At 34.3% G+C, this 14357-nt stretch overlaps 4 protein-coding genes across 6 annotated transcripts; all 4 read left to right on the top strand.

Annotated features, from left to right (window-relative positions):
- The first annotated feature begins 986 nt into the window (after positions 1 to 986).
- On the top strand, positions 987 to 4805 carry LOC111018617 (DUF2996 family protein). The gene is made up of 5 exons (XM_022294788.2): positions 987 to 1294; positions 3045 to 3114; positions 3294 to 3481; positions 3563 to 3632; positions 4487 to 4805. Exons 1-5 carry the CDS (start codon positions 1196 to 1198, stop codon positions 4639 to 4641), a joined length of 582 nt encoding a protein of 193 aa, XP_022150480.1. The 5' UTR covers positions 987 to 1195; the 3' UTR covers positions 4642 to 4805.
- Positions 4806 to 5507: 702 nt separating this feature from the next.
- Positions 5508 to 7626, top strand: LOC111018712 (small ribosomal subunit protein eS25y). The gene is made up of 4 exons (XM_022294925.2): positions 5508 to 5657; positions 5903 to 5977; positions 6438 to 6572; positions 7321 to 7626. The coding sequence occupies exons 1-4, from the start codon at positions 5655 to 5657 to the stop codon at positions 7432 to 7434; spliced, it is 327 nt and encodes a 108-aa protein (XP_022150617.1). The 5' UTR covers positions 5508 to 5654; the 3' UTR covers positions 7435 to 7626.
- Positions 7627 to 7773: 147 nt separating this feature from the next.
- On the top strand, positions 7774 to 10321 carry LOC111018714 (replication protein A 14 kDa subunit B). Of its 2 annotated transcripts, none has more exons than XM_022294926.2 (4): positions 7774 to 7926; positions 8539 to 8628; positions 9500 to 9758; positions 9965 to 10321. In XM_022294926.2, exons 3-4 carry the CDS (start codon positions 9503 to 9505, stop codon positions 10027 to 10029), a joined length of 321 nt encoding a protein of 106 aa, XP_022150618.1. In that variant the 5' UTR covers positions 7774 to 7926; positions 8539 to 8628; positions 9500 to 9502; the 3' UTR covers positions 10030 to 10321. The 2 variants fall into 2 exon arrangements, with proteins under 2 accessions (XP_022150618.1, XP_087973188.1); XM_088117062.1 differs by having other exon boundaries at positions 7774 to 7932.
- Positions 9983 to 14356, top strand: LOC111018687 (iron-sulfur assembly protein IscA-like 1, mitochondrial). Of its 2 annotated transcripts, XR_015787092.1 has the most exons (5): positions 9983 to 10056; positions 12092 to 12316; positions 13316 to 13433; positions 13983 to 14196; positions 14297 to 14356. XR_015787092.1 is itself a non-coding variant. In XM_022294891.2 (4 exons), exons 1-4 carry the CDS (start codon positions 10047 to 10049, stop codon positions 14077 to 14079), a joined length of 450 nt encoding a protein of 149 aa, XP_022150583.2. In that variant the 5' UTR covers positions 9983 to 10046; the 3' UTR covers positions 14080 to 14356. The 2 variants fall into 2 exon arrangements, 1 of the variants encoding a protein (XP_022150583.2); XM_022294891.2 differs by having other exon boundaries at positions 13983 to 14356.
- The last annotated feature ends 1 nt before the right edge of the window (position 14357 follows it).

Below are 14357 nucleotides of genomic sequence, written 5' to 3'. Positions count from 1 at the left end.
CAATGTATTTTACCCTGTTTTTTATTCGTTGTGTTTCATATTGTAAGGGCAATGATCCAATACCAATAGTTCCAAAACGTAATGTAAATTTTAAATAATAATGTGGATGAATAAAATCGACAATTAGTATTTTTTTAATATTTGCTTTTTAATTTCTTTTTTCATTTAAATTTGTAATAAATAATAATAGTTAAGTAAAAGAAATAGAATAATTACCTTGGGTAAAAGTGAAAAAAATAAAATCAATATCACTTTGAATTTTAATAAGATATTAACTTCTAAAAAAATTTATTCCAAATCAAAACAAGACAAGCTTTTAGCTTCGCGAGAAAAGATTCAACAACCTAACTAATACCCATCAAGTACTATTCAATTGGTCGAGATTAAATTATTTGTCAATCTGAGCATGCTCAACTGTCGAAACTTTAGCTACTATAAACCTAATGTAGTTCTCATGGTGGTTTCCTCCATTGTGATTACGTCTACGACGTGTAGAAGAACCAGCTACATAAATTGGGATCATACTCATACCACTCAAGTGTCGCTCACGGGACACTATAGTTATATTATATCTTGTACCGATGTGGTGACGAGCATCGCCTACCAAATCTCCTCTCAAATTAGAGGTTAAGTTTGGACCTCAACGAGGTCAAGAGACGACGTGCTATTGAAGTGGACTATGTCTTTTTTTGAGGAGACGATGCAGTGGTAGACAAATTTTCCAATGAGCTTTTAAATAAGTTTTGAATTAGTATAAAAAATCAGCAGTACTAAAAAAATCCCTTAGATTTCATTTCAACGATTAGAGAGTGGCTCTAAAAAAAATTAATAATCAGAGAGTGGAAAATCGTAATAGATGCCTCATTTACTCTGCTATATTAAAATTTACTAGTTCAAAAAATAAAAATAAACTTTTGCCATTTGAAAAATAATAATCTCAAATTCGAAAAAAAGAAAAAGTAAAAGAAAAAGAAAAGGAAAAAGAAGCAGTGGCAGAAATTGTCCCGATAAAATCCGTTGGCTTCGTCTTTCCAACGCAGAACGAGAAGCATTCCTTCGCCATTGTTGCCAAGTATCTTACTGCAACGATTGAATCCGAAATCTACACTGATAAAGTTTTGAAAAGTGGACCGAAATTATTGCCTGTAAATTTCTCCACTAGTTTAACTTTAATCCCCTCTCGGTAGAGTTTCAGATGGCAATGATTCTCAAAGGAGGAGGCGGAATTGGAGTTCCAACTGCTACGTGTTTTTCTCAGATTTCCAAACCTTCCCCAATTTTCTCCATTCACACGGTATTATTCTTCTTATTTGTTCTGATTCCGATTCCGATTCAAGTTTCTGTTCTTATTCGTGTTAATTTGTTCTTGTTCTGGTTCTGGAGTATTCACACGAACTATTTGTTCCCGACTCACGTGCACTTTAATATTATACTTTTTCAAGCTTCGGGTTCTCTTTTAGGACAGATTCTTCAGGAACTCGTGGTTGAGTATGACTGTGACTTTGAGGTGCTTTAGACAAATAAGGAAAGGAAATGAGGAAAACGGAACTTCAAAATCCTTCCAAATCGCCATGTTCATTAGTTTCGGTTTGAAAAAGCACAATATGCTCCGATTGAAAAAAGAGCAACATAATTTGGAATTGTAATTCCAAAATAAACCAATTCCCAGAGAAGATAAAATTACCATTAGAACTTTGAAATATTTTAGACTTGACCATTTTTGAGTTTGAGTTCAGCTGTTGTGTTGTTGTTGTTCTTTTATTGTCCTGTCACCTATTTCAATTGGTGGCTTACTCGGCTGAGTCATGAACATTGATCGAGAAAGAGAGAGTGGGGAAGGGGGGTTAGTAGAGAAAAAATTACTGAGAGTTCATGGAGAATCAACTCACTCCATTAATATTTCTCCAAGATCGGTAGTTGTGGTCGAGGACATCAACATGGTCAAGCCATTATTTCTGTCTTAGGTCTCTTATTCCTTTACTGTTCCTAGAAACAAAGTTATTATTCCTCTCAATTCAGCATGACCATGTTGTATCTATGCATCATTTGTTCGGCATTCTTCTAGCTTTATTAAAAAAAACTGATTGATATAGAAAATCAGAATAAACTAAAGATGGTTAAAAAATACTTTTGGTACCTGTACTTTAATCTAAGTAATGATGTGAACTTTAGTTTATAACGATTTGGTCCTTGTACTTCAAATTGGTAACAATTTAGTCCCTAAACTTTAGTAGGTAACAATTTAGTCTATCTAGTTTAAAGTTTGTAATGATTTAGTCTTTGCTGTGACAATTGTTGTTAAGATTTAATAAAATTTCTTATACGTGTAGATTGATAAATTGATGAGGAATCAAATTTTTTTATAAATTACAAATATTGAATCGTTATATTATAAAAATCACACTTAATTGTTACAAATTTTAAATTATAAGGACAATACATACTAAAGTGGCTAAATTGTTACCAAAAGTACAAAGATTAGATCATTAAGAACTAAAATTTAGGAGCACAATTGTTACTTCAGTAAAATTACAGGGACTAAATGTATTTTTTTAACCAATAAAAATTTGTTATGTCTATAGAATATAAGAAAAATAGGAAACGATATATATCCTTTTGATATCTATGAGTGTTTGAGCCGGATTGAGTGCATCTTGACTAATATCATGGAACAACCATTTGACCCTACTATATTTAGTTTCCAAAGATTTTAACATCTTAGGCAGGTGACTACCATAGGGTATGAAGAAAACTATCCTTGAACATAGCTGTATGAGATTACATTATCCGTAGCATTTTAAATAAAACTATCTTTCAGATGTAGCGGTAGAGAAGAAGAAAACGAAGGTGTAGCCCTTGCTTTTGTTCATAAAAAAATGGTCTTAACTCTTAAGTAGTGGTTTCAAAGATCACCTAGCTTTATGGTTATGGTTGGAATATATTATCTCTGTTTTGTCTTCACACACAGCATCTCACTCTTCATATTATAATTTTAGTAAACAAGAGTAGATATAACTTCTTTCAAATAAAATGGATTTGTGCAGATATATAAGCTTGCAGCTGAACGCAAAGTCATATGCTGCTCTACTTTGCAGGAATCATCTACTCCAACAGGTTAGTTGCTGGCAAGTTTTTCAAACTACATCCACTGAGAGATAACAGAATGATATTTTGTGAATCTTTTTTCTCTTTAAAATGAAATGGGTTATGCTACGGTACATTTGTTTCTTTCTGTTGTATTTTAATGTCATTTTATGTATGGCATCTGCTAAAATAGAAGCTTGTTGTATCAGTTGCTGCTGAGCCGAAGGAGATGAAAGTGGTCGAGAAGGAAGCTCCAGCAAAGACCAAACCGCCAGCAAAAGCGCCAGTCAAGGCACTGCCAGAGTTAATGGAGGAGGATGTCATACCTTCACTGAAAGCGATACTCGAAGCACAGGCTGATGTCTCCGATATCGAGCTATCGTTCCAAGACGACAGAGTAAGCTTCTCCGATCTGAATTCTTGTTCACTAATAAACTCTTGGAGCTTGAGCTCATTGAACTTGGACTCAAAATGGCAGTTGGATGGCTCGTTCTTGAAAAATGGAGTTCCCTACTCATTTTGGGCTTTCTTCCCCAATGGCCTCACAGGTACTCAAATTCTTAGACAATGTATTTCCTTTGTCATTGTCATTTCTTCCCAACTGCAATGTTGGTTGAGTTCGATTAAATACAAGAAGAATGTATGAATACAAGAACAAAATATCTTCAATTGTTGAGTATCTTGATGCCAATTCGGCAATGTTTTAAAAGGCTTTTGAGGCTTACGCCTTGAGGCCCGCCTCGAGGCAAGGCTCTAACTTTTAGCCTCAAGTCTTACTCCTTCTTTGGACTATAAGAGGCTTACGCCTCGCATAGAAGAGGCTTACGCCTCGCATAGAAGAGGCTTACGCCTCTTTGAAAACGCACTGAGGCTTAACGTATACGCCTCGTGTAATGATTACAAGAATACTATTAATTTTTCCAATTTTTAAAAAATATCAAGGTTTTTTTTCTATGGAATCCTAAGCAAGAGTTGTAAGTGTAACAATTCAATCTATTACTACTTTTACTACCTAGACTTTAAAAATATTGAAGACAACAATTTATAGAATAAGTAAGTTCTATTGGTGATAATAGTAGTGATGTTATGATGTTTTTTTAGAATTTTTTTTGAGTGACAAGTAACAGGCGGATATTTTGATAATTTTATATAACTATTATGTTTGGTAATACTTGACCACACAAATTTAGGATTTGTTTAATTTTTTTAATTAAAATTGAGGCTTACGCCTCATACCGCCTTGAGGCTTACGCCTCGCCTTTTCAAGAGAAAAAGCCTCGAGGCCGCCTTTAGCCTTTTAAAACATTGCAAGTCGGTACTCGTCTGTCTGTCGCTGAAAAGGAAAAGAAAATAAAATCGTAACTCGATGAGTAATCTATTTCAATGGTTTAATCATGAACAGGTCCAAAAGGGTTTTCACTATCTTCATATGGCTATGGAGGAAGCTCTGTTGAGCCATTTCTGGTTGATGAGAAGAAAATTACAGCAAAACATGTAGTCTTTTGGATTGAGAAGCGTTTGGCTGCTCAAGGAATTATTCCAGTCTGGAAAGACTGATCAACACAATGATTTTTTTTTTCTTTTTTTTTTTTTGTCAAATGATGTATAGCATAATTTTCTATTTTATTTCACTGCTCCTTCAACAACATGTCTACTGATTCTATGAAATGTATCAACTTTTATAGTCCAATAATTTAATATTTTCACCCTTCTTAGTGAAATCCTTAAATGGTAGAATGTGAATTCCAAAGCTTTTTTTATTACAATTACCTAAACCATTTTTATTACAATCATGGATAGTTCATTAGTCTAAAAAAGTTAGAATTAATTGAGAGGAAATTAGTTCAAACTAAAAAGTGGCAGATAAAAAAGATAAAAAAGGAAAATACGATTAGAGGCATGACTGGTTAGTACACATTTGACCAATTTTATATCATTAAAAGAAAATATAAATTGGGTGAACTTTTAAATCAAGAGATTGAATTGTCATTTGCATGTACATTAGATTATGAAGATAAAGTTAATAGAAAAAAAAAAGCATATTCTCTTTTATCAATTGTTAAAAAGTTTTTTTTAATTCAACAATTATGAGGTGATATCGATCCAAAAATGCTAATAAGAGTCTTTATTTTAATTTTGCAAAGTGTATGAGCTTAATCTACTTTGAAATTATTGTTGAATTAAATATTTGTTAAAAGTTTTTATGTTTATTTTCAACTGAATAGGCAGAAAAAAAAAGAAAGAAAACAAAAAGCATAATAATTCCTACGGGCCGTTCGCCTTTTATGGGTCTTTGAGTGACGCGCTATTGTCCAGGCCCAATATAGCGGACCGGGGTTTCCTTCACTCGGCCCACGATATAAGCTTGGTAGTTGGTACGGACTTCGAATTTCACAATTGGGCCGATATACTACCAAGCCCATTTAGTGCAATTCCCAAACCCTAGCTCCACAAATATAGTGAAGGGTTTTATTTGCTTACCCATCCACCGTTCGTGCTGTGTTGCAATTTCTTCTGCATTCTCTTCAACAGATCCAACTCAGAACCTACGGCGGTGGAACTTTGATTCAATGGTACGTAATCGAGTAAACTTCGTGTTATTGTTTCTGAATTCTTTCTGTAGGCGACACAATATTAAAAATCGGCGGGAAGTCGGAAGCTATCTGTCTTGATAGCATGTTCCATTGAGCTTTTGTTGTTCTTTGGTTCTCAATCTTTACTCAGAATCCTAATGGGAAAGCGTCTGGTTTATTTTTATGTTTTTGTGATCGGTACTTGCGTTATTGTCTCTTATTGTGGTGGATTTGATGTATTTTAGGCCCCGAAGAAGGATAAGGCTCCTCCACCGGCCTCGAAACCTGCTAAATCTGGCGGAGGGAAGCAGAAGAAGAAGGTGAGATTCTTGGAACTATATTTTCGACATTATTTCAATTCCTAGCCATATCATTTTAGTTGAGTTTGCATTTCTTTTTTTAGGTTTTATATAGTCTTATGGTTACAGTGTTTTCCTGAACTTTCTGCCGTGGATTGTTGTTTATGTTCATCTATGATACTGTGATGCGTTGTGGGAAAAGGATTCTAACACTTATACTAAATAATGGTCTCGTTTCGAACTTCATGAGAACAATGAGGATGCATGGAAATAACTATACAGGAAAATTAGTGTTATGGGCACCATTCACTTATGATTTTGGATGTGATTCCACCCCTTCTTTTAAGAAATAGTAATTGTGATATCAGGAGAGCATCTCCTGTTTCTATTTCTATCCTGCAACTGTAAAATTTTGATTCTAATTGCTAAGATTATGCAGTTTTCTCATTTATAATTCTGTTTGTCAATATTTATACAACAGAAATGGAGCAAGGGAAAGCAAAAGGAGAAGGTCAACAACATGGTTTTATTCGACCAAGGAACTTATGACAAGCTTCTCGTAGAAGTTCCCAAGTACAAGCTTGTCACTCCTTCAATCTTGTCCGATAGGTTGAGGGTAAGTTTCTCAACCTCTTCTCAACCATAATGTTGGACATATATTTTGTTTGGCTTGCATTCGCAATGATGTTATTCTAGTTTATTTACGTAGCATACTCCTGATACGAACAATAACCATGCCTTTTCCATGTCTTCAAATTTCTGTTTAAATTGTTTATTCAATCTATCCGACTGTTTGTGTTCCCCAGGGTAGGAAAGTGGTCCATATAATTGATCGAAAAATCTCCCTTTCCTTCCCCTTCCCTCTATTACCTTCAATTTGTGGATTCTTGTTTTGCTGAAAATTGTGTCTTTGGATACCTGATCGTCTTTATGTTTTCAGAAAATCAATTGGTAATCAGGCTGGGACATTTTTCATGTACAGTATGCATCTTTCTGGTTAAATTCCTAACTCAAAAAATATACACTATATTGGTCAAAAAGACATGGATTCTGTCGAGAAACCACAGGCCCAAATTCCTTTTGAGAACCTATGTAGCTGTGTTAGGATATCAAATATCTAACGATTTATGAGACTAATGGGGTTCTGTTACTTTATATAGGAACTCTCAACATCAATTCTATAAAACATAATGGCCTAAGATTTCTTTGTATGAGGAAAAATAAAACAAAATAGAAATATTACATTCCAGGTCCTCTGTTTTTATTGTTTTGGAACATGTTTGTTGCATCGCACCATGTCTTTTCAGTATTGAGTTCAGCTAACTTGTGTTTGATAAATGATTATCTGCCATTCCGATTTTCAGATCAATGGATCTCTAGCACGAAGAGCCATCAAGGATTTGATGGCCAGAGGTCTCATCAGAATGGTGTCTGCTCATGCCAGCCAGGAGATCTACACAAGGGCCACCAATACCTAAACCCCTTTATTATCTTGTCATGATTTAGCTGTTACTCCAGTTTTTGCTTGTTGGTTCTAATGTCTCCTTCATATGGATGCTAGAATTTTGCAATTTTTTAGTTTTTTCCCATTTTGGAGAGGAATTATCTGAATTTTATCGTGTTCATTACTATTTTTATATTTATCAAGTTCCCAAACATTCGAAAGTTTATCAGTACTTATGTTTTAGGTGCACGTTGGTCGGTCGGGTTTTGGCTCAAACCTATCATTAGTATTTGAATCCATCGGTTAAAAGAATCGACTAATCATGTGTACTTGGTTTGTTCGGTATAATTGAAATTCCATTTGAGTATGTGGTTTACAGGTTTGGTTAGTTTAATGTGTGAGGTGTCTTGATTTGAGCGAAGTGGGGGCTAGTCTCAGTTCGGGAACTTGGCTGAGACAGTGCCCGTGCCACCGCGGGCAATTGTGGTGGTGAGGTGAGGGTGCCACCGCTGGCAATTGTGGTGAGGTGAGGGTAAGAGACTCGGCTCAAAAGACATGTAGTGTAGCTTTTTCATTTATCATAATGATGTTTGCATGGTTTTGAATTAGAAGTTTGTTTTTGGGAAAGATTAAATTTTGCCACCAAGTTGGAAAGTTTCATCAAACTGTACGTTATTGAAAATCTGGTGAAAAAGTATTTTGATGTGCATCTAATGAATTATAAAACATACAAATAAATAAACATATATTTTGTATGAAATTTATATGATTCGGATAAAAATGCTCGCTGATATATTTTTTTTAGTTTATATTTATATATTTTGGTAGACTTCTTTTAATGTAATAAAAGAGGTGGCTTTTTACAATTTCACCAAGTCTTTTAACTTTGATTTGTGTATCAACGTCTCACATTTCATATGTATTACATAAAAATTGATCAAATATAAAAATAATCAATAATAAACTAAAAATTGACAAAATAGGAAAAATATCAAATAAACTTATTAATTTATATATATATTTTTGTATGAACTTCTTTAGTTTTATTCATTTTCCATAAATATTCCTAACATTCTTATGTTGTTTCATCATCTCGTTCCCGCCAAACTATGGTCTGTGCCCTGCGGTTGCCCATAAGTTCCCATCTTTTCATAGTTCGTCGCTTGAAGTCCTCAACTGCACCGCCGACTCTCTCTCTCGCGCGCGCAGTAGAACCATAGTCTCACAGGTATGCGTTAGCAATCTTTCTGAAGCAGTCTATTACATGTTATAGAGGCTTTCTGTTCCTCGGTTAATTAATCCGGCTCTTTTCAAGAATTACTTCTTCCATTGTATGTTAGGTATTTGTTCAATGCGTTACTCCATACGCATGGGGTGTTGTGATTTTTTAAGTTTTATAGCGAAATGTTTCATTCTGCAGTTCTATGAATCGGAATGTACTTTTACTTGTTTGATCGTAATCTTCTTCGCATAGAGCATTATCTGTAATTGATTTCTGATTCCGTTGTGGTGATATGTTTGTGGTCGTCTTAAATCCAGTCTTCGTGGTTTGTTTCTTTTGCTGTATTACTATATTCGCTTTTGAGATCGGATTCAGTTTTTTCTCGTCGTCTTTCTTTATCAAGAACTTCTGCTGCCGATTCCATTCCGATTCAGCAGTTCGATGAATCGGAATGTGTTTTTGAGAACGGATTCAGTTTTGCAATTATACGCTATTCTTTAACTTCAAGATCTGGTTTAGCTGAATGGAATTCCTAAGAGAGCGTGAATCGCTATCTCAATTTCCTTGCGCGTGTCAAGTTAAATATTGTTATGCTGATTGTTTTAGTTGCATTGGGCTGTTTGTTTCTGATGTTTAACCGTTGAGAGAGGATGATATTTGTTTGGTGAAAGGCATTTTTTGCACGCAGAATGTACTTCTTAATTTGGTTCCAACGTTTTTGTATTTTTCCATTCCATGTAGAAGAAGTGCTATCATCTTAGATTTATTCAATTTGTAAGTGTAGACATACATTTTAGTCGATTTGGATTGTTTTGAACATTACACTGCCATGATCTGATCATAATATCTGTTAAATCCTCCATGGTTGATTTTTCAGGATATGGATACCTCAAACCCTGCAGTTTTTGTCAACGCTGAATTATTGAAATTGCACATCGGAAGAAAGATTCGAGCAGTTTTTCAAGTTACCAAAAGTGATGGTGGAGTTGTCACAGGAAAATCTACGGATGAACAAGAGTTAACTGTACATGGCTTGCCCAAAGTCCCTCTCATGAATTTTGTCGAGGTGATTGGTATCGCTGAGAGCAACAAGATCATCAATGTTGAACATTCGACGGACTTTGGAAACACATTTGGTATTATACAATAATCAATTCATTCTGTTATTACTAATGCCATTGATAATATCTTACTGTTACACTCACTTTGAGAGGAACAATAGGATAATTAATAGGAAGGAGAGGTATTAATACCTCCCTTTGTTGTCGATGAATTGTTTGAAAATTTCTGCTTTAAAAGTTAAAACCAAAACTCTTTGAGTTGAAATTTACCTCTTTTGCAGATGCACAATCTTACAATCAGCTGTGCCAACTTGCAAATGGGGAATTCAAAAGTATATTTCTGTAAGGAGTTGTATCTACGCAATGAGAAGAGGTACAATCTGTTCTGTGATTTTGAATCAGCAGTGCCTTTTACAGCTATTTCGCCATGTTCTTAATCCTAACAAGTTTTCCTGTACGTCAGTGAAAACTATAGCTTCTATGCTTGTATTGTAACCCATCTGACGTGTTTAACTTATTAAACTGCGGTAAACCTATTCCAACCATGATGTTTATTTTGGCTATTGTGTGAGCCACAAGGTGCACAGAAGTTTTATTTTGATGTTCTAAATTGGGAATGAAGTTCATATTTTCATGGACCTTGGGGGTTCCATTTCTCATCTTACCTCCTGGCCGTGACGTAGTGCCTTTTACTTGAAAACGTTTAAGTCCTTGTCTTTTCAACGTGAGATCTTTAACATGTCCCTTCAAGATAAAGTCTCTTTTGAGTTCATCAAGTTGAATCTCATTTTTGAACCGGATGCTAGTTCAAATACCATCAATATTCATGGAGTTCCATTTCAAAACCAACTAACAGTGAGAGTAGTCTATTTATATTATAAACTTTTATTAGGTTTCTCTATCTTTTCGATGTTGAAGCCTTGACAGGTAACCAGGTAAGTATTATTCTTTTTCATTTCCCGTCCGTTTGAACTTAATTTCTTGTTTCTTTTGGGATTTAGCTGTACAGTCACCCTCTTTTCTCAAATCTCCTTAGCCTTGAATTATAGTTTCTAGCAGAGGCATAAGTAGGTTGGTTTGGGTCCATTTTTGGCTGACGGCGATAAAATCAGTTTTTTTACCCAAAAAAAACCAACCATATGACAAAAAATCAACTGGACCAACCGACCATTTTTCAATTTTATTAACTTACTGATATTTGTTGTTCAAATTTTAAACCAACCAAACCGTTATATGTAGTCCAAAATTTGAACTAAATTAAATCTGTTAGTTTCATCCATTTTATCAAAATTTGCACCCTGTAAGAATGCATTCATGTGAAACTTCCATTTCAACAATTGTAGGGTTGGGTTTAAAGTATTATAGATCTTTGAAATGGTAATAGATGTCTTATATATTATCGGTCAAAAAAGAAGAAAAACGAAATAAAAGTCTTGAGCTATGCTTAGATTAACACTAAACAATGTGGATTTTTTTTTTGAACTACGTCTATTCTTGTTATTGATCTCTGAATAGTAATATATGTCTTACCTATTGAGCTATACTTAGATTAATAGTAAAAGAGGTAGATTATTCATTTGAATTTTATTAATGATGTACGCTAAAACAAGGTTATCTAATATTTGAAATGTAAATTTAGATAGATTTCTATTGAGAAGATTGTTGTTAATAGGGCAAATTGTTTAGGCTGTATGCTTCGAAATGAGAGAAGTTATCACAAACCTTAGATTCTATTTTCTAGAAAATTATATTCCAACTTGGAATTAAAAAAAAAGGGTAAATGATATTTGTTTAATTAAATAAATTTAGACTGGGTTAATTTTTCTTGATTTATTCTTATTATTGTTATTTTATAATTTTACATCACCAATAAGTGTGAATAAATATAGACATATTTAACCGTTGAGTTTTGTTTTTACTCTTTTTTTTATAAGAATTAAAAGAGCAAAAAAGTTAAACTTATGCTCAATTTGACCAATAGTCTTCATTTATAATAATTCAAGACTTCGAACTAATATAAATGAGCTCGTAATCTAATTTGATTTAGATTTAATAAGTTCTTTTTTATTGTATTGGTTTCTAAACACACTGGAAAATAGTGAGGCAAGGCAAGCAATTAGCAGTGGAAATGAATGGAAAAGTAGTTATTTAAGTAAATTTATTTATCTTTTCTTTTTAGAAATCAAATAAAGGTATATATTAAATATAATAAAATTTATTTTTTAGTACAACATAATTCAATTGATTAAATTATCAATTTCAATGTGTCAGGGCAAGTATCTCGAATTAAGGTAAAAAAAATTGTAATTGAAGTTAAATTCTATAAGCTATATATGGAAAACCAATGTGGAAAAAAGCGTGAAAGTTTCGGGTAAACGAACGCTGAACCTTCGCGAGTGTATTTGCAGAGGAGAAACTCGAAGGATCGATAAAAATGGCAGCTTCTTCGTCTTCCTTTTTCGCCGCAGCTTCCAAGAAGGTTGGGCCAGCCGCACGCCGCCAAGTTCTTACTCTTACGGAGGCCGCTGCCGAAAGAATTCGACAACTTCTGCAACAGCGCCAACGTCCTTTCCTTCGCCTCGGCGTCAAGGCGCGCGGCTGCAATGGCTTATCCTATACTCTCAACTATGCAGGTTCGTAATACCTATTGGATTTCACCCTTTTCTTGATTCTATGCGTTTCTTTTTTACTCATTTTAGGTATGAATTTAAGGATATGACGAAATTTGTCAAGCAGCTATTCATCGTCTTTTCTCAGAATCAGATGTGGCTGCTTAGAGTTAATTCGAGACAATTAGGTATTTGATGTATTCGGCCGATGTAACCTAAATATTTTAATTAGAGAAACTGGTTCATCTGTTTACATCTCCAATTAATACCGAGAATAAATATTGCAAGACCAAGGATTTCTTAAAGATGATTAGATTAGATGTAGAAAAATTGGAAGAATAAATGATTATGTGATTATGATTTACTGGAATTTGGCCTGGGCATGGTATGATGTTCGAAGATGTGCTGTCGAATTCTTGCTAACCTTAACAAACACAAATCTAAAAGCTAAAACTGACATGCCTTAATGCGAAAGTCGGTAGATTGGACCTATATATGAGAGGAGTATTAACTAATAGTTCAGTCAGTAAATCATTCTGGATCTTAGAGTCAGTTATAATTAATGGCGTTATTTGATAGGAAGTTTTAAATTAACGATTTATTTGGAAAACTGGTGAGATGGGGATTATTGGAACACAAAGTGCTGTTTTTGTTCAATTAGAAGATAATTGGGTTAGCAAGCCTCCGTGGGTCAACTTGGAGAGAATTGTTATCAATATGTCAGATGGTCAGAAGTTAGAGATTTTAAACTTGTGGATACGGACCTTTTCTTGTTTATGTGTTGATTTAATGCAGGCGATGTTCCCAGTTAACTGTGATTGGAGGCCTTTCCTAACTCAGCATTACCTCAGTTTTTTATTCACATTATCATTAATTTCTAGCCTTCTCCATGGTGCAAAAAGATGATGCAGCCTTTATCTCTTTTTTGGCATAAAGGGACTGTAGTCATGATCTCTATCTTTTGAACTACTTCAAAATTGCACTTTTTCTCATATTGAAGTTTTCTTATGTCAAATATTGCAGATGAGAAAGGGAAGTTTGATGAACTGGTTGAGGATCAAGACGTGAAGATATTGATCGAGCCAAAGGCTCTGATGCATGTAATAGGAACAAAGATGGACTTTGTAGATGACAAACTGAGGTATTTCTCTTCCACAATTTTATATCTTCAGCTGCATGTCCCTCCATGTTGAGGAAATACCCTGCTTGTTAGTTGAGATATTAGAAAGATATATCAAAGCATATGTAATTGCATTTAAACATCAATAAGTAGGCATCGGTATGTAAACCTATTATTCCGCATCTATCATGGCTCCTTGGAAACACTGCTTTGATATTCCTGATTTTCAGACATGATTTAAGATGTTTTATTCGGCTCTGAGCAATTCCATTCTGAGTTTGCTTGTCAATCAATTTGCAATAGTGGCAGTGGAATTTGCAACTTGCAAGGATCATATTAGTCATTTGCATCTATATAAATGGGAGTATCTGTGCTTGAGAATGGATTCAGATCATCTTTAGCATCCTCGAGCTGGGGAATATATTTAATACTACTTAAGAGAGAACTATTAAGTTTATTAGAGTTAGGTTATCTCGAGTCTTGTTGCTCAAATCAAATTCATCTTTTTAATCTCTGTACTGCTACGTCCGGTGGGCAATGCACTCATTTCTTTTGTTCCTCCCTTGTTAGATCCGAGTTTATCTTTATCAATCCAAATTCCAAAGGACAATGTGGCTGTGGGGAGTCCTTTATGACAACAGGCAGTGCAGAAGCCAACAAAAAGTAAAAGGATGCAGTTGAGCTGTTTGAATAACTCAAACTTGCAGTTGCTGATTTGTTGTGTATTTTTCTGGGAACAAGGACAATGACCAAAAGAGTTATCTGACAAGAATTTAAAACAATTGTAAGAATATTATATATCTATAGGGTTAATTATATATTCTTAGAAAGCCAAGCGTTGTACTATGCTAATAATTTTCTTTCTTTTGTATGTATTATTGTAGACTGCACTGGCTAATGAGTTCCGAGGTAATAAAATTCTCCCACGACTTTCTTTTGTTCAAG

The sequence above is a fragment of the Momordica charantia genome (genome assembly GCF_013281855.1).
Source record: "Momordica charantia cultivar OHB3-1 chromosome 9 unlocalized genomic scaffold, Mcharantia_2.0 BLBB01000009.1, whole genome shotgun sequence".
Classification (NCBI taxonomy): Eukaryota; Viridiplantae; Streptophyta; class Magnoliopsida; order Cucurbitales; family Cucurbitaceae; genus Momordica; species Momordica charantia.
Note: the sequence above shows the minus strand (reverse complement) of the source record. Positions and strands in the feature narration are given on the sequence as shown.